This window comes from Gordionus sp. m RMFG-2023, chromosome 5, assembly GCF_954871325.1.
Source record: "Gordionus sp. m RMFG-2023 chromosome 5, tfGorSpeb1-WG-v2, whole genome shotgun sequence".
NCBI lineage: Eukaryota > Metazoa > Nematomorpha > Gordioida > Chordodea > Parachordodidae > Gordionus > Gordionus sp. m RMFG-2023.
The window spans coordinates 18,544,429-18,564,706 of NC_088779.1; the positions used below are offsets into that span (position 1 = coordinate 18,544,429).

Below are 20,278 nucleotides of genomic sequence, written 5' to 3' on the forward strand. Positions count from 1 at the left end.
AAGGCTACTTTGATGTCACTCATTATCTTATTTTTTTAAAGTATTTATGTTTATTAAATACCTAAATTAATTTAAAAAAATAATACAAGGATTGCGCCATTTTATCCAAATTTTTGTCCCTATTTTATTTTCGGGAAATTTAAAAAATTTACAAACTTAATAAATGCATATTTATTATGGGAAGACATTGACGATTTCTAATACAATACACTAATAAAAATTAAGGCGTTTCATAATTCAGAATATAAAGTATATTTAATATTACATGATAAAAGTATTATTTTTTAATTATGAATAATAGCCTTTTTATCATTCTGAAAAGTAGATTGAAAAACACTGCTTGCCGCCATTAAATTCTCAATATATTGTCCTAATACTTGGTTTTCCGACTTTAATCTAAGATTTTCTTCTTTAACTGCATCCACCCTCAGTGATATATCTAAATAATATTTAAAAAATATGGAATATAGGCATGATTAATATATTAATTTGTATCTACTTTAAAAAAAATTGTACAATTATTCTAAATTTATAAATTGTGAACATAATAAAAAAAATGTCTCGAACTTGATAATACTTCCTTCCCCTAGTTTTCAAAAAATAAAGCTCAAAAATTTTGATTAAATCATAAAGTTTAGAAATAGAAAACAATATATTAGGGTGGGCCAATAAAAATTAATTTGATTTAAATCAATAATTTTATATTTCATCAATTTGACATAATTGTAAATGGTATAACTCTAATCTTAATGTTGTGAGTAATTATTTAATATTCTAAAAAAAATTTAGTTTGTGAACCTTCCTAAACAAAGGATTATGGGTTAGTTATATATCTCGTAACCCGGTTCAGGGTTTGTAGTCCAGAAAAATAAAGACTTATGAAATTTAATAAAATTACAGAAACATCAGTTTTTCAAATTTATAAATAAAAATACTTGAATGCAAAATTTATTTTATTTCATATGAGCATAAATAAACCAGATAAATTTTGATATTACAATGCATCTCAAGGAATCTGTCATTTTTATTTTCAATGGAATTGGTTAATTTTATTTTGTTTTACTAATTTTAAAAATTTATTTCAGATTAATATTAATAGTGATGAAGAGAAAGAAGTAATAATCAATGAAGCATCAACAAGTTTATATATTGTTTTTCCATGGCCAATTTATAGAGCATATTTTATACTATTTCAAAATAAAGAAAACAAAATGTTTGTCATGTCTACCAAAAAATACGAAAATTTCAGTTAGCATTACCTCAACTTGCAACACTGTAAAACATTTAAGGATATAGATTCTAAATAAACGTTTACAATTGTAATTTAAAGAGAAGACATCAAACACTGTAAAAAAACTAATTAAAACAAATATTAGTTGATGATTTATCGGTCAACCTATTGCAAACAAATAACCTGTGAAAAAAACAAATTATTTAATAACCAATTTTTTTCAGCAGCAGCAAATATAATTGTTAATAATGATTTAAGTTTTGATACTCAACAAATTTTAAATAATTTTTTCAAAAATAAATGTCGAGATTTTAGTATTTTTAAAGAATATTCATAAAATATAACACCACAATCCCTTTAAACGCCCTGGCAGAAAGACCTTTTAGTGAAAAATGCCTTTAAAGATAAACGAGGATGCCTTAGTAAACAAAATTTTAAAAATATTTTATTACTGAAATCCAATAATTATTTATAATCATTTATTTTAATATATTATATTTAGACATTTGCACCGACAGCATTGTAGGCGGCGGGTTTCTTTTTTTAAAACGATAGGCTGGCGGCGATGGCGCGGCGGCATCAAATATTTTTCTAACTAAAATTTTTTAAATTCATTGGAAACACTTAAAATAAAATTTATGCTTTATTATGTTTATAACTATAATTGAATGATTTTATTAAATTATAATTATCATGTATAAAAAAGATTATTTTATTTAGATTTATAGGACATAATGATCTTTTCTCAGAGTGAGCCCAGGTATGGAAAATACACGCTCGCTGGGTGTGCTCGTAGGGAACGCACAGAATCTTTCTAGCTAATATTGAAAGTTTAGGAAGATCCAATGCTCTTATCTTCCAAAAATCTAAGTCATCTTTTATCTCTAAATTATAAGGCAAAAATAATGAATAAAGGAGATTGGGGTTAGTCGAAAGATTTTTATAAAATTGGTTATAGCTGTTGATTTATTTTTAGATATATAAAAAAATATATGATTGGAAACCTCATGGGGCTTCCAAAACCATTAATTTTTTAGGCCGTAATAAATTGGAATGCATTTTTATTTATTAATAATGATACATATAGAATGATTTTATTATTCAAAATATCATAATACTAACAAATTGAAACTATTTATATATAAAAATTGAAAAATTTTGGTTAATATAATAAACATTTTGGACATAAAAAAAATAAGAATCTTAAGGAGAGATTATGATTTCTTAGCATAAATCCTAAATACCAATCATAAAACAGCCATGTAATTGCCTTTTCAAGATTTTAAATTTTTTTCATTATTAACTGCCATAAGTGACGCGTATGGTTTAGCAAGCCCCGATAGTTCTAAATTGAGAAATTACGATTAAAATAATCTAGATATAATAAATACTCATAAAACTTCCAAATTATAAAAGAGTGTTTAAACTTTGCTATAAAATTTAATTTACATATAAATGATTTTATATTTTAATAAAAATTAAAATTCTGTCATGTAAAATTTTTTTGAAATTTCATCAAAATTTTTAATAATTAAATATTTCAAAAGATTTTTTGTCTAGATGTAAACATATAAAAACTATATTAGGATAAAATTTTAACCTTCTGGTGTATTTAATTTTAAAATGAAATTAAATGGTTTGCCTAGTCCTGGGGTTTACCTAACCCCAGTTTCCACTAGTACTCTTTTTCTAGACTAGTTAAATAGAGTTGTTATTCAAGATTGTAGTCTTGCAAATGATTAATAAGTAATAAGTTTGATGACGATATCTGTTTACCTGAATAATTTTTTACTTTATTAATATTTTAACTTTTTAAATATTTGATAATAATATTATTAAAACTTATAAAATAACTATTTATATTATATTACTAAAAAATAATTGGAAACTGTATTAAATAAAGAAACTTTCTCTGTGTCATGGTTCTAGCCATATAAAGGTGGAAAATATTCATTTACACATTTTTATGTTTCCGCCCTTAGCCACGTGGAGGCAACCATTTTTAAGAGATTTTAGGTCTTAGTTTAAAAAAAACATGGATATAAAACGGGTTTAAAATTTTAAACCTGAAATATAACCATTATATAATTATTAAAATTTTTTTATTAATTAAACAAAATATTTATTCGTCAAAGTCTAAACCGTCATCAGCGGTATGATCTTCATTAGACCTGCGTTTAAATCTAACATATTTACCACCGATCCCGTTAACACAGGGCTTCTGGTTACTTGGGGTCGGTGGTGGCGCCGATAGGGATCGCTAGGACGGCGCACTTCACGCTCTCGGCAAAATCTAACATGATTGCCACAGCATCTAAAACATCCTGATGCGTCCCTTGGGGCTCTTAAGGAAGATCCTCTTCCTCCAACCAATTGTTGGTATCATAGCCCCGTCTAGAGCTACGCGACCTTCGAGACCGTCTGTCTCTAAAAAGTCTCGCTATGAGCATTTGCCCATATAGCCTGGAGGCCTCGAGTCTGACATCCTCCAGTCAGTTATCAGACTCCACCAGCCGTCAATTATCCTGATTTGTATTTTCACTAAGAAATATCCTACACCAAAAGTCGAAGTCATCTAAAAATAATAAAATAAAGGGAAGAGATACAAATTTACTAAATACTTAGTGTTTTAAAATTAATATCTATATGCTTTACTTTAATTTATATTGCGTTGGTTTTCTAGACCCTTTAGGTTTAACCAATTTCAATTGACCACATGTCGAAATTATAACATCTTCAATTAAAATCTGCCCTTTCATCATTGAAATTAGACGATGACGACGTTCTTTAACACTTAATTTATCCCAATTTTTGCCCAAAATAATTATCTTATAACTATCAACAACAAAAATTGGCCCAATCCAATTACTGCCCGTTCAAGTTCTTCTTCTTGAACCCTATTTTTGTTGATTATTTTATCTATTAAAATATGTAAAGCGGACGACTTTCTATCCACTAGAGATTTTAACATACTATTAAAAAATTCACAATCGTTGTTCGACTATATATTATAAATTATTTTTTTATGTAATGGCCTATAAATATAAGCAAATAAATTATGTTCTAATTTTTTATTTAAATAAATTTTAAGAATCAAATCATTTATTATGTTATGTGCACGTGTAAGAAGAAATATCAGATATTTGAGAGACAAAGAGGAAGTCGATGTAAAATATCGGCGTAATATCTTTGGCAAAGAAGTAATTGTATTTTCGCTGAATGATGAGATGTATAATAATAAAATGTTGCAATTAAAGTCATATTGCATCGAAAAAGGATATAATTCTTTTCTTAATTATTTAAATAAAAAGTTAAAACATAATTTATTTGCTTATATTTATAGGCCATTACATAAAAAAATAATTTTTAATTTATGGTAGAACAATGATTGTGAATCTTTTAATAGTATAAAATCTCTAGTGGATAGAAAGACGTCCGATTTACATATTTTAATAGATAAAATAACCAATAAAAAATAGAAGAAAAAAAAAACCAACGCGATATAAAAAAATTAAAGTAAAGCATATAGATATTAATTTTAAAACACTTAGTATTTAGTAAATTTGTATCTCTTCCCTTTATTTTATTATTTTTAGATGACTTCGATTTTTCGCGTAGGAAATTTTTCAATTTAATCTAATTGTTTTGGATCAACAAATACACAGAATTTATATTCATGGTGGAGTCCGATAACTGGCTGGAGGAAACCAGACTCGAGGCCTCCAGGCTATATGGGCAAATTCTCAATATAGCGAGACCTGCTAGAGACAGACGGCCTCGCAGGTCGCGTAGCCCTAGGCGGGGCTATGGTACAAACTATTGGTATGGATGAAGAGGATCTTCCTCGGGAAGCCCAGGGGATGCATCTGGATGCTTCAGGTGCGGTGGCAATCACTACGTAATATTTAGCCTGTAGTGCTCATTCCCGCGGTACCCATCCCCGTATCGGCGCCACCACCGACCCCAAGTAACCAGGAGCCCTGTGTTGACTTGGCGTCTGTGGTAAATATGTTAGATTTAAACGTCAGGTCTAATGAGGATCATACCGATGATGACGATTTAGACTTTGACGAATAAATATCTTGTTTATTAATTATTTTTTGTTTAATTATTATATTTTTTAATAATTATATGATGATTATATTTCAGGTTTAAAATTTTAAACCCGTTATATATCCATGTTTTTTTAAACTAAGACCTAAAAGCTCTTAAAAATACTTGCCTCCACATGGCTAAAGGCGGAAACATAAAAATGCGTAAATGAATAATTTCCACCTTTTTATGGCTAGAACCATCGCACAGAGAAAGTTTCTTTATTTAATGCAAAATTTCCTATTATTTTTTTTGTAATATAATATAAATAGTTATTTATAAGTTTTTAATAATATTATTATCAAATATTTAAAAAGTTAAAATATTAGAGATATCGTCATCAAACATAATACTTATCAATCATTTGTAAGACGAAACCTTAGTCATATCATCCATTGGACAACGATTAAAAATTTTTTTTTAAATACATCAAATATTCCTTTTATTACTACTATCAAATAAAATTATATTAAAATTAACATATCAATATCAAATATAAAATAAAACATTATTTTATAAAAACGGAGGTGGGACTACAAGTTCCCAAAAAACATGAATATCATTTTTTATTTATCACATATTATCCTTAAAATTTCTATCAGAAAAACTTCAAATATTTTATAGTTTACATAACAACCATATACCAAACTAGGGGTATACCGATGACACTTTTTGGAGGTCTATCCGATTCTATATTCCTGATATTAAATTGATATCGGCCGATTACAGATCCGATATCATATCTAATTTTGTATTCTATAAAGATACCAATGGTTTTAATTTTTAATATAATTTTTATTAGTATAACATCTATAATTTAACTATACCATAACTTATGTCATTTTAATATATTATAATGATCAGTTATAGTTTATATTCAATTCAAAATTCTAAAAGTATATAAAATATTTTTATTGTTAAATCACTTTTATATAATAAGCATACATTAATCTATATACATAATAAGTAAAAAATAAATATATATGAAATTTGAAATAAATATAATATTGAAATAATATTTAATAGGGGTGTATACCACTTTTTGGAGGCCGATCCGATATTCCCTATATTAAATTGATATTGGCCGATTACCGATCCGATATCATATCATTTTATATTCTGTAAAGATACCAATGGTTTTAATTTTTAGTATACTTTTTATTAGTAAAACATCTATAATTTAACTATACCATAACATATATGTCATTTAAATATATTATAATCATCAGTTATAGTTTATATTCAATTCAATTGCAATTCTAAAAGTATATAAAATATTTTTATTGATAAATCACTTATTTATATAATAAGTAATAACATTAATCTATTTACATAATAAGTAATAAACAAATATATTATGAATGAATTAAATATTTAAATTAATATATAGATTTCTTTTTAGAAATACCAAAATTTCCGATTTATCAGAGGTCAGCCTGCGGCGATAACTGTCAATATCACCAGCTTCACTGAAAAATGATTTTAAAAAGATTATCGCACACTTTTATAAACAGAATGCGCAAAAAAAATAACAATATGGCAGAATGTTTAATTATTATTATTAAAAAATATACATAAAAATGGATTTCTATAAAAATAAATGATTTTAGATATAACTTTTTTAAAAAATTTTATTTTTGTTAAGACGCCATTTTATATCGGATTGGAAAATTTTATAATATTGGCCGATAACCGATATTTTTAAATAAGTGAAATATAGGCCCGATCCGATAAAAATATCGGTACATCCCTAATTACATCATTTATTAAATTTTAACATTGCTTATTTAAAAACAAAGTTTAGAACTTAATCCTAAAATCGGAATATAGCAGCAGGAACCTATTTTATATTGTATCTATTTTAAAATTTGCTTATTAGTGTATCTTTGTTAAAAATAATTTATTTATATTAAAATGTTTATTAGAATATAAATAATAGTTAACAATATTGCAATTTTGTCCTAAATAGATATATTTTTTTCTAAATTACTTACATTTATGAAATATATTTTATTACTGGGATCACGCGCTCTCATCCAAGCTATCATATATCACCCCGCTTAGATGGAACCAGAAAATTATATTAAGAATAAAAAAACAGTAGTTACTGGATTCGAACTCAAAACTATAGGATTGACAAACCAGGTTTAAAGTTATTAACTAAGGAGGTCTATTTTTTAATATTTTGATAATTTTTTAATGAGTTTTCTTTGATAAAATTGGGGAAAAAATTGTTAAGATTTAACAAAAAACCATTAAGTTGGTGAACCCCATTTTTAAAAACTTAAATAACTAGGTCGGATCGATTTATAGCATGATTGGAAAAAATCAATTTCAATGACTAGATTGATAAGCTAAGCAAAATTCTGTATAAATAGCGTATACCAAAAAATTTCAATATTTTTAACTTTTATAAAAAAAATTGAATATTACCATTTTCGGAATCTCCTTAAAATGCTAAACATAATTCTGTATTCATTTTTTTAAAATAATGTATATTTACTGATGGTGCAGAGGCACGTAGTTTAGTCAAAAAAATTTTTCAAAAATCTCACGATTCAAAGGGTAGACATGGCTTAAATTGCATTTTTAGTCAAGGGCGACATCAACGCCACTCAGCTGTAAACCATATAATAAATAGAAGCTTAACAGCTGCACACATTCCTAACAATCTCGAACCATCAAATTTATCTCAAGTAGATGGTTTAAGACCTGATGGTATGACAACCATACCTTGGGCCCTCGGCAAATCACTCATATGGGACTACACGTGTGTTTCATCATTCCCTTCAAACATAAATTTCAATTTAATAACACAGGCTGAAATTAAAAAGATAAACAAATACAAAAATTTTAAAAACTTTTTATTCACTCCAGTTGTGACTTCTACTAACGGGCATTTTTCGCCTTCAACATTTTTGTTTTTAAAAAATCTTGCTAATAAAATACGACTTTTCACAAATGAACCAAGAGAATTCCTTTTTATTCGACAAAAAATTCAAATAGAAATTTTTAGACACAATTATGGTTCCTTTTTGGAGACTTAATTATAGAATTTTATTTTTAATTATATAATTATAATTTATAAATTATAATATTTTTAATTAGGTGTTATGTGAAATAAATAATAAATAAAATAAATTTAAAAAAAAAAACTAAGTTATAAACTCAATATTAAAATTTTCTAACTCCTTTTAATGAGCTTAATATGATTATGCTTTCATTTTTTTAAAAATAATGTATATTCACCAGAGGCGCGTAGCTTAATCAAAAAAAAATTTTTTCGAAAATAAAATTTTTTTTAAAAAAATGAATATACTACTAGTGTTGCGTAATCGGCTAATTTTAGCCGACTAAAAACGGCTTAGCCGAGATTTTAGGTGGAAAAATCGGCTAAGCCTAATTAGAAGCTAAGCCTAAAAATCGGCTAAGCCTAAAAATCGGCTAAACCTAATTAGGCTAAGCCTAAAAATCGGCTAAACCTAATTAGGCTAAGCCTAAAAATCGGCTAAGCCTAAAAATCGGCTAAGCCTAAAAATCGGCTAAGCCTAAAAATTGGCTAAGCCTAAAAATTGGCTAAGCCTAAAAATCGGCTAAGCCTAAAAATTGGCTAAGCCTAAAAATGGGCTAAGCCTAAAAATTGGCTAAAATAAATTATTCAAAATTCTGCATCGATGCTTAGCATTAATTATTATTTATTTATTTTAGTAAAATAATTTATTTTATTTATATTTAATGTAAATATTTTATTATTATCAACAAATAAACATGATAGGATTTAATATTTTTTATTTATATTATTATATTTTGAAATGAAAATAAATTTATTTATTTGATGTTTTTTTAATAAAAAAAAATAATATGCTGCTATATTGTAAAAATGTAATATTCTTTAAATATAATTTATTAGTGATTTTCACAATCTTCTTTGTAAATACATCTTTTATTGAAAAATTATATTGTAAATTTTATTTGATAAATAAACAATCTTTTAGGTGAAATCTTTTATCATTTTTTTAAAATTATCTATTTATTATTAAATGAGGTGGATTTTATGAAACTTTTTTGCAGGGATGCGAACCCGACAAAATTTTTGCCCGGGTTCGGTTCGGGGTATAAAAAAAAAGGTGGGTTCGGTTCGGGTTCGGTTCAGGGAAATATTTTTGAACCCAGGTTTGGTTCGGGTTCGGTTCGGGTTTAAGAATTTTTGAGTTGATAAAAAAAATTCTATATTTAAATCATAATAAAAAACTAGACATAAATTTGATATAAAAAATAAATTTTTTATTTTATTTATATGCAAATATAGTTAAAAATACAAAGCATATAGTCATGTATCAATTTTAAAAATTTTATTTAGACGTATTAGCATAATATCTTCCAAGAGTTGTTCACTCATCCTCGATCTATGTGGTGAAAGAATGAATTTCAAATGTGAAAAAGATCTTTCAACGCTAACCTATGTTAAATGTATTTAATGTGAAAATATGAAAAATTAACTTGGGTTGCAGGAACAGCAAATAAGATTTTAGATAAAATATATAATTCAGGGTGTTCCAGCTTAGCAGACTCCCAAAAATGCAAAATATTTTCCTTCCTATCTAATCTTTTATAATCGCTAAATCCAGTAATTATTGTTCCAATACTTTTCTCAGCAATCGTTGGCCCTCTTTTAAGTATTTTCTCCTGCCTTTCTTTAAGTTGTATCAATTTCTCTAAATCATCTTCTTGTTCAATAACTTCATCGGAACTAATATCATCAGATAAAATCGGCGTTGTTAAGCTTTTAATTCGTCTCCATAAATTGACAAGATGTTTTTTCGCACAAATCTTATCATCATCACTAAGTAATACCTGTAATATTTAAGGATTTATATTGTTTATATTTAAATATTTCATAAAATAACAATTTTAATATAAATCTAAAATAATTAATTTACTAAGCTTTTAATTAACCTTGTATCTTGGGTCCAGGTATATGGCAGCTAAGAGAATTTCGTTCTTTATAAACCTTTCTTCTCTGTTCTTAAGACAAGAATATAGTAATTGAGCAAAATGGTTTGGATTTTTTTCCAGTTCGATGCAGCATCTTAACCATGCTGCATAAAAATCTGTCAGTGTTAACTGTTCAGATTGGAATTGTTTGGTTGCGATTTTTAGCGGTTTTAAAATTTCAACAATCGTTATTATCTCTTTCCAATCTTCAGTCAATAAATAACCAGATTGCTCTGTAAAAAAATCTTCTACATTGGGTTTTAGTAAAATCAGCCTTTCTAACATATCATGGGTTGACTGCCATCTGTGGCAATCTAACACAGGCTTAGGGAGTTTCATATTTTTTAATAACTTTTGCTAAGTGGGATGTCTTAATTTTACATTTAGGCTCCTAGCCTTTGCAATGGTTTCCACAATAGGTGATAATTTTATAGCATCTTGAAGTGCCAGCTGAAGTGTGTGAGCTGCACACCGTACACAATAAATCGGATAGGATATAATAGTTGATAAAAAAGTATTTTGTATATCATCAATATCATATTTATATACATTTACATCCATATTTTCCTCATCTGCTGATTCACTCCTTATATCATAATCAGTTTCAGGTTGCAGGAGCTTTATAGCTCTTAAAAAATTACAACCATTATCAGAAGTAATTGTGTATATTTGTTGAATATTAATTTTAAATTTTAGTAAAGTTTTTAATATATTCTCCTGTACATCTCTCTTTCAGCTCTACAATTCCAAGAGTCCTCAAATTTATAATGGACTTTGATATAAATTGAATATTTACACCAAGAATTGACCTATCTAGTCGTTGAACTGCATCAACTTTTAAACTTATTAATTTTCCTTCTACCTCTCTCGATATTTTGTCTCTAATTGATTGGGCTGTTTTATTAATAGTTCTGGATAAATTTTCTTTGTTTATAACTAAATTGAGCCCAGATAGGAGTGGATTTATAATTCTTTGAAATCCCGAATTTTCAATAATTGATAAAGGCCGGCCATTTACAGTAACAAGTTCTAGTATAGAACTCATCAAATCATTAGATGATATATTTATACTTATATGCTTTTTTGGAAAAAAGGTTTCTATATTAATTTTAGGTTTTTTTGTCAATAACAATTCCTGATATTTGGTTTTTTCATTTAAATAATGAAAATATTCATTGTTGTGATTTCTTTCCAGGTGTCTTTCTAAATTTGACAAGTGATTACCAGACATTTTTACTTTGCAATATGAACATATTGATTTTTTTTCTATTGTATTAAAGGTAAAATGCTTATCAAATATGACTTTATCTTTAATCTTAAATCTATAAAAAGAGAACAATTTTTTTAAATAGCAATGATTTCAGAATTAAAAAAGAGATATTTATAAATTTAATTTCATTTATAATATGCACTTCATTAATATCTTGTAAAAATTAAACTGAACCAAAAATAAATGATTAGCATATATAAATTTTAAAATCATTTTAATAAGTTCACAAAAACTGCCCTACATTTAACAATTTTTAGGTTAGATGTTTAGAATTTTTTAAATTAACAATATAATAATTTTTACTTTGATTTGTTAACCATTTTCTTCTAATTAATAATCTTTAAGAATAATAAGATAAAAATTTAAAAATAAATGGCGTAAATTAATTCAATTGTTTAAAATTTTTTAACACTCCAATAGGAATCGAGTATAAATTTAAAAATGGCATAAATGAATTAAGTTGTTTAAAATTTATTAAGACTTCATTTAATTGGAAATTTGAAAATATAATATTTGTATTTACATATATTAATATATGATTTTAAATAATACACTGAACCCGATTGAACCCGGGTTCAAATAAAATTCTTGGGTTCGGTTCGGGGTTTTGAAAATTTTATAAATGGGGTTCAGGTTCGGTTCGGGTTCAGAGTTTTTTTCTAAAAACCCGGGTTCACTTCTCCGGGTTCGGGTTCGGTTCGAATCCCTGCTTTTTTGATGTTATTTTATATGATCTTTTTAAGGATAATATTTTAATGTGACAATTGTCATAATCGTTCTTTTATAAGTTTTTGGAATTTTTTTGAAGAAAGTATGTTAAAATAAGTATTAATAACATGTGTAAATACAAATTTAGTGAAGATGTACCAATGAAAAGTGACAATTGTCATAATGGTTAATTTTAAAGTTTTTTGACGAAAATATGTTAAAATAAGAATTAATAACATGTGTAAATATAAATTTAGTGAAGATGTACCAATGAAAAGTGACAATTGTCATAATAGTTAATTTTAAAGTTTTTTGAATTTTTTTGACGAAAATTTGTTAAAATAAGTATTAATAACATGTGTAAATATAAATTTAGTGAAGATGTACCATAGAAAAGTGACAATTGTCATAATCGTTATTTTTAAAGTTTTTCGAATTTTTTTGACAAAAATATGTTAAAATAAGAATTAATAACATGTGTAAATATAAATTTAGTGAAGATGTACCAATGAAAAGTGACAATTGTCATAATGGTTAATTTTAAAGTTTTTTGATTTTTTTTGACGAAAATTTGTTAAAATAAGTATTAATAACATGTGTAAATATAAATTTAGTGAAGATGTACCATAGAAAAGTGACAATTGTCATAATCGTTATTTTTAAAGTTTTTCGAATTTTTTTGACGAAAATATGTTAAAATAAGAATTAATAACATGTGTAAATATAAATTTAGTGAAGATGTACCAATGAAAAGTGACAATTGTCATAATGGTTAATTTTAAAGTTTTTTGAATTTTTTTGACGAAAATTCTTTAAAATAAGTATTAATAACATGTGTAAATATAAATTTAGTGAAGATGTACCATAGAAAAGTGACAATTGTCATAATCGTTATTTTTAAAGTTTTTAGAATTTTTTTGACGAAAATATGTTAAAATAAGTATTAATAACATGTGTAAATATAAATTTAGTGAAGATGTACCAATGAAAAGTGACAATTTTCATAATCGCTATTTTTAAAGTTTTTTTAATTTTATTGACAAAGATATTTTAAAATAAGTATTGATAACATGTTTAAATAAAAATTTAGTGAAGATGTACTCTAGATAAGCGACAATTGTCATAATCGTTATTTTTAAAGTTTTTTGATTTTTTTTGACGAAAATAGTTAACTTGCATCGATATTGATTTTAAAATAGAAAAAAAAGTTTACCCAAATTTTAAAACAAGATTGTCTGATGAAAATTGGTAAAAAAAATAATAATTTCTAACTTAGGATTAGATATTATGATATAAATTTTGCATATTAATTTCTTACCCGATGAACAAATGTAATAAAATGCCAATTTGCTCCTGTTTTTGGGGAAGAATCTATTATTACCATATGTGTTTCTATGGCATATACTCAGGCAATTTTAATTTTACAATCTATATTTTTACCCATTTACATCAAAAAAATTTTAAAAATAACGATTATGACAATTGTCACTTTTCTATAGTACATCTTCACTAAATTTTTATTTAAACATGTTATTATTTCGTCAACAAAAAATCAAAAAATTAAAGATTATGACAATTGTCGCTTATCTAGAGTACATCTTCACTAAATTTATATTTACACATGTTATTAATACTTATTTTAACATATTTTCGTCAAAAAAATTCAAAAAACTTTAAAAATAACGATTATGACAATTGTCACTTTTCATTGTCTTCACTAAATTTATATTTACACATGTTATTAATACTTATTTTAACATATTTTCGTCAAAAAATTCAAAAAACTTTAAAAATAACCATTATGACAATGTCAATTTTCTATGGTACATCTTCACTAAATTTTATTTAAACATGTTATCAATACTTATTTTAACATATTTTCTTCAAAAAAATTCAAAAAACTTATAAAATAACGATTGACAATTGTCACTTTTCTATGGTACATCTTCACTAAATTTATATTTACACATGTTATTAATACTTATTTTAACAAATTTTCTTCAAAAAAATTCCAAAAACTTATAAAATAACGATTATGATAATTGTCACTTTTCTATGGTACATCTTCACTAAATTTTTATTTAAACATGTTTTTACTACTTATTTTAACCTATTTTCTTCAAAAAAATTCAAAAAATGTATAAAATAACGATTATGACAATTGTCACTTTTCTATGGTACATCTTCACTAAATTTTTATTTAAACATGTTTTTAATACTTATTTTAACATATTTTCTTCAAAAAAATTCAAAAAATATAAAATAACGATTATGACAATTGTCACTTTTCTATGGTACATCTTCACTAAATTTTTATTTAAACATGTTTTTAATACTTATTTTAACATATTTTCTTCAAAAAAATTCAAAAAACTTTAAAAATAACTATTATGACAATTGTCAATTTTCTATGGTACATCTTCACTAAATTTTTATTTAAACATGTTATTAATACTTATTTTAACATATTGTCATCAAAAAAAATCAAAAAACTTTAAAAATAGCGATTATGACAATTGTCACTTTTCTTTGGTACATCTTCACTAAATTTATATTTACACATGTTATTAATACTTATTTTAACCTATTTTCTTCAAAAAAATTCAAAAAACTTATAAAATAACGATTATGACAATTGTCACATTAAAATATTATCCTTAAAAAGATCATATAAAATCATCAAAAAAGTTTCATAAAATCCACCTCATTTAATAAAAAATAGATAATTTTAAATGATAAAAAAATTATAAAAGATTTCACCTAAAAGATTGTTTATTTATCTAATAAAATTTACAATATATAAAAGATGTATTTATAAAGAAGATTGTAAAAATCACTAATAAATTATATTAAAAAGAATATTACAATTTTACAATATAGCAGCATATTATTTTTTTATTAAAATAACATCAAATAAATAAATTTATTTTCATTTCAAAATATAATAATATAAATAAAAAATATTAAATCATATCATGTTTATTTGTTGATAATAATAAAATATTTACATTAAATATAAATAAAATAAATTATTTTACTAAAATAAATAAATAATAATTAATACTAAGCATCGATGCAGAATTTTGACTAATTTAATTTTAGCAGATATATATAGGCTTAGCCGATTTTTAGGCTTAACCTAATTAGGCTTAGCCGATTTTTAGTTTTAGCCGATTTTTAGGCTTACCTAATTAGGCTTAGCCGATTTTTAGGCTTAACCTCATTAGGCTTAGCCGATTTTTAGTTTTAGCCGATTTTTAGGCTTAGCCTTATTAGGCTTAGGCGTAGTTTTTAGCCGATTACGCAACACTATATACTACCATTTTCTGAATCTCCTTGAAAAGTTAAACATGATTCTGTATTCATTTTTTTAAAAATAATGTATCTTGATTGGGGGCGTGTAGTTTAGTAAGTGTTTTTTTAAAAGCCCACTAAGTTAAAAAAAATTTAAAATTATTAACATTTATTTATACATTTTAATAAGATCTATATGATTCTGTGTTTATTTTTTATAATTTAAGCTTCTTTAATAGGGGGCGAATATTTTATTCATGTAAAAAAATAATTTTTTAAAATTTTAATGTTGCCATTTTTTAAAAAAATTAAGAAAAACATTTTCTAACTCATCTTATGAAGCTAAATACGATTCTATATTAATATAATTTAAATTAAGCTTCTTTCATAGAGGTCGTGTATTTTAATCATGCCCTAATATTTATTTTTGTTGTTTTAGAGGGTAATTCCATATCAAATCGATAACTTTTCGGCCCGACCTTTTAATTTCGATAAAATTTTGCATACTGAGAGAATATCATTAGAAAGCATCGAATCCAAAATTTTAGCCTCCTAGTACTCATAGTTCCTGAGATATCAATGGTCAAAAGTGCCCAAAATGACCTTTTTAATCATTAATAAATAATGATTTTAAAAATGTAAGTTATATGTCATTTTGTAATTAAGGATTTTTTTGAAATAATATTGTTGCGGTTTTTATTTACATTATAAATTTTAAACATAAAAATTCCAGGTGTTTCGCTTTCCAAATTTTTTTGAATTTAATATTTTCTTATTCTCTAACCAAAAAAATTTAAACTTGGGACAGCCATGGACTTTTTAGTTATTGGGATTTTAAAATCAAAAAATAAATATTTTTTTCAAAAATAGATGGCGCTCCTTTATAAAATAACGTGTTTTGTTATAATTATTATTTTTTTAAACTTTTTTTTTCATTTTTAACATAAATAATAAGATTTTCCAGAAATAATATCATGAAATGAAATTATTTAGTTGCGGTTATAATCATTTTTTTTTATAAAAATTTTTTATAATAGATAAATTAAAATTCATGAAAGTTATTACCTATTTTCGGTTTTTCATTAAATTTAGTTTTTTTGACGCCATGATAATTTCGTTTTGCGATAAATTATATGTACGCCCAGTAGCTGTTGATGGGCTAACTATTGTTAAAATATTATTTTTTGGTATGAAAAGGATATCATGTGCAGCTGGATAAACAAGAATTTACTGGTCCTTTAGGGTAAAGAAAATTAATTTTTACTTCATCTCTAATTACATTCACTTCTTGTACAAATTTAACCACCAATCGTTTTCATGTGCACACATATCCTCTAATCTCATTGATTATAACAGATACTCATTCAAAGGATCCTCACGTGGATATACTATATTCTCCACAATAAATGTCTGCAAATTAGAATATAGTTTAGTGTTGAGGAAACACTGCACGAATTTTTTGTGTCCCGGGTATTGAGATAGATTTACTAAATCTCTCACTTAGCCTTATCTCTTCTTCTTCATAATAGGGTATAGTGGCATAAGAAAAATTTATACCTTTTATATGCTCTTCCGCATATTTATAAAATTGTAAAGGTGTAAATTATTTGATCAGTATAAGGTCTTTGTAAACTTGCCTTGGCAACTAACCTTTTAGGCACTTTTACCATGTGCCGTAGGAGAAAAAATGCCTGCGCTGGTGTACCATCAGAAAAGTATTGATTTTTTTCTGGTGGTGTCAAATTTTTTTTTTTTTAAATGAATCAAATGCGATTGGAATAAATGGAATGAAACAGTATTATGAATTAAGGATTCCGATATTACCACAAAACTTAGATTGTTTATTTGATCTCCTATTTTATAATAAATTGAGAATGGATGCAACGTAACTTGCGAAGTTGTCCAATAATATGAACTTCGTCTTGGACAATAAAAGAATAATTTTCTGAAATATCACAAATAATTAGATAGTGATTATTTTCTAAACTATTTTTAAGGTTATTGTGAAATGAACTTTGTTGTTCACAAATAAATGAATGGCATATGAGAATATTCATTTTATCGAAAAAAAATAAATAAATTCGTCTGAAGATTGAGAAATAGTCTCCAGAGGGTGTATGCTACAAACTCATACAGTATGTGTTCCACTAGCTTCTGCTTATATACAATTTTTTGGTCTTCTAGCAAATTTCGAAAATCCAATTGTTAAGTTTGAATTACTCGCCTTAAAATGATTAAATAATTCTTTCAAATTATTAAGAACTAACCTTTTTTGAGCGTTCACTCGTTCCCACTTTTCAATGATAGATATGCAATCTTTTTTTCCTGGTAATACTCTACTAACTTCATCACTGCAAAAAATTTTTTTTAACAATATCAACTGTTTTTTGATTGAGATATTTTGCAGGCTTTCGATTTGGAGTTGAAAGAATCCCCTTTTCTTCTAAAATAATTTTGCAATTATATGCCATATGATATGTAGTGTTGAATGTCGTTTTTATTTTATTTGCGCTCCAATTAAAAGGTAGAATGAATGGTCAGCAATTGATATTTTTTATTTTTAGATAAATTAGGATATTGTAATTTCATATTATTGAGTATATCATTATTATCTTTTGTATTTGATTCTGGATTGTTAATTATTATATCTGTAATAGCTTTTGTTATTTTTGCTACCTTTTTTTGGATAATTTTTTTTTCTTAATAGGAGATATTCCAATTTCATTTAAAGTTATATTGATTTTATCTATTGATGTTGATGCTGTTATTTACATATTCACTATCAGAAATTATATTTTCAATATTTTTTATGACATTTATCACAAATAGTGTTCCGCCTCAATGTTTGGATATTGTGTCATCCACGTCATGACTTTACGCAAGGTTCTGTTTATAATTAAAGTGTTTAGATTCTTTAAAAGGATTTACGCATTTATATTTATACATTATAAATAATTTTTAGAAGAAAAATAATTAATATCAAAATATTTGTAAAATAAAAATTAATTAATATTAGGGCAGGTGCATGAGAACTTGCTTTTATCTTTCAACAATTAATTATTATATTTTCTTGTATGAGATATTGGAATCTTAACTATCTTTTTAGGAAATTTAATCATTTATTATAAAAACTAATTTTTACAAGTTATCAATATAATAATAATAATAACAGTAAGTAAGCCTATCAAACAATCTATATAATATTTTTTCCTGTTAATAATGCTGGAAAATCTTATTAATTATGTTTAAAAATGAAAAAATAATAATTATCAAAACATGTTATTTTATAAAGGAGCGCCATCTATTTTTGAAAAAATATTTATTTTTTGATTTTAAAATCCCAATAATTAAAAAACTTATGGCTGTCCCAAGTTTAAATTTTTTTATGAATAGATATAAGGTTAGTGAATAAGAAAATATTAAATTCAAAAAAATTTGAAAAGCGAAACACCTTGAATTTTTATGTTTAAAATTTATAACGTAAATAAAAACCGCAACAATATTATTTCAAAAAAGTCCTTAATATTTAATAAAAGGCCTTTAATAGAGTTACAAAATGACATAACTTATATTTTTAAAATCATTATTTTTTAACTTATCCGAAAAAGGTCATTTTTGGCACTTTTGACTATTGATATCTCTGGAACTGTGAGTACTAGGAAGCTAAAATTTTGGATTCGATGCTTTCAAATGATATTCTCTCAGCATACAAAATTTTAATGAAATTAAAAAGGTCAGGCCAAAAAGTTATCGATTTGGTATGGAATTACTCATGTGGGAAGACTTGCCTAGCTAATTTTTTTGTAAAAACCTTTACTTTTGTTGTAAACTCGAATTTAGAATCCTTTACCTAACCAATCATTTTGCTTTTTCCAAATTTCCAAATATTGTTTATTTTTTACTTTACCTTATAAAATAATAAATTTATATTTAAAAAAATTTCTCCAAATCTAATTCACTGGTAGAAAGAATATAATTTTTCTACAACTAGTTTAACAATTTGATTATAAATTAGCAATTCATTCAAATTTAATTCAACATTTACTTATGTTGATTTTTTGTGTAGTATGAAAAATATGTTTTTAAAATTAACCTATGTAAAAATACAATTAAAAAATTGATATCAGGTTAATATAGGATAAGAAATATAAATTAATTCTAAAAATAAACTTATCAAGGTCATTTAAATAACTGGAACAAAGCAAACTGTTTAAAATATCCAAATTTTGTAATGGCATGTATAAAGCTTGCTATAATAACATTATACACTAAAACACCCTTATGTGACTTTGCCTTATAATGGATGAAAATTTTTTATTTTTTAATACCTTCCAATGTATTCTGTAATTCTAAAATTCTTGATATCAATTTTGCCTTTTCATCTTGATCTTCATTTGAATTACCAAATGACTGGGCTATTAAAATCTAAATTGATTATCAAGTTGATTATTTTACTATTATGAAGCATTGTGTTTAAGTTTTTAAAAATAACTGCATTATTGTGTGGCAATTCTTCTAAATCTATAATATATTGTAAATTTATTCATTACAATAACAATACCTTCATCTTCATCAACTAGTGGTATATCACGATTGTTGTCCATATTATAATTTTGAATACCACAGATCATTTTTGACAGATCCGTGATGAGTGCCTGCTGTTAAATATTGGCATGATAAAATATGTT

General features: G+C 25.1%; 1 protein-coding gene across 1 annotated transcript; it reads right to left on the reverse strand.

The window, feature by feature from the left end:
- Positions 1–141: 141 nt before the first annotated feature.
- Positions 142–20,242, reverse strand: LOC135929461 (short coiled-coil protein B-like). The gene is made up of 4 exons (XM_065466063.1): positions 20,152–20,242; positions 20,046–20,111; positions 19,919–20,005; positions 142–439 (listed from the first exon to the last, which is right to left on the reverse strand). Exons 1-4 carry the CDS (start codon positions 20,219–20,221, stop codon positions 285–287), a joined length of 378 nt encoding a protein of 125 aa, XP_065322135.1. The 5' UTR covers positions 20,222–20,242; the 3' UTR covers positions 142–284.
- Between the last annotated feature and the right edge of the window lie 36 nt (positions 20,243–20,278).

What these genes read in the sequence shown, in the direction of transcription:
- LOC135929461 (XM_065466063.1), bottom strand. Translation starts at nt 20,221, where the DNA reads ATGATCTGTGGTATTCAAAATTATAATATGGACAACAATCGTGATATA. An exon ending in ACTAGTTGATGAAGATGAAG is followed by an intron (nt 20,112 to 20,151) that starts GTATTGTTATTG and finishes AATATATTATAG; the next exon opens with ATTTAGAAGAATTGCCACAC. An exon ending in ATTACAGAATACATTGGAAG is followed by an intron (nt 440 to 19,918) that starts GTATTAAAAAAT and finishes AATATTATTTAG; the next exon opens with ATATATCACTGAGGGTGGAT.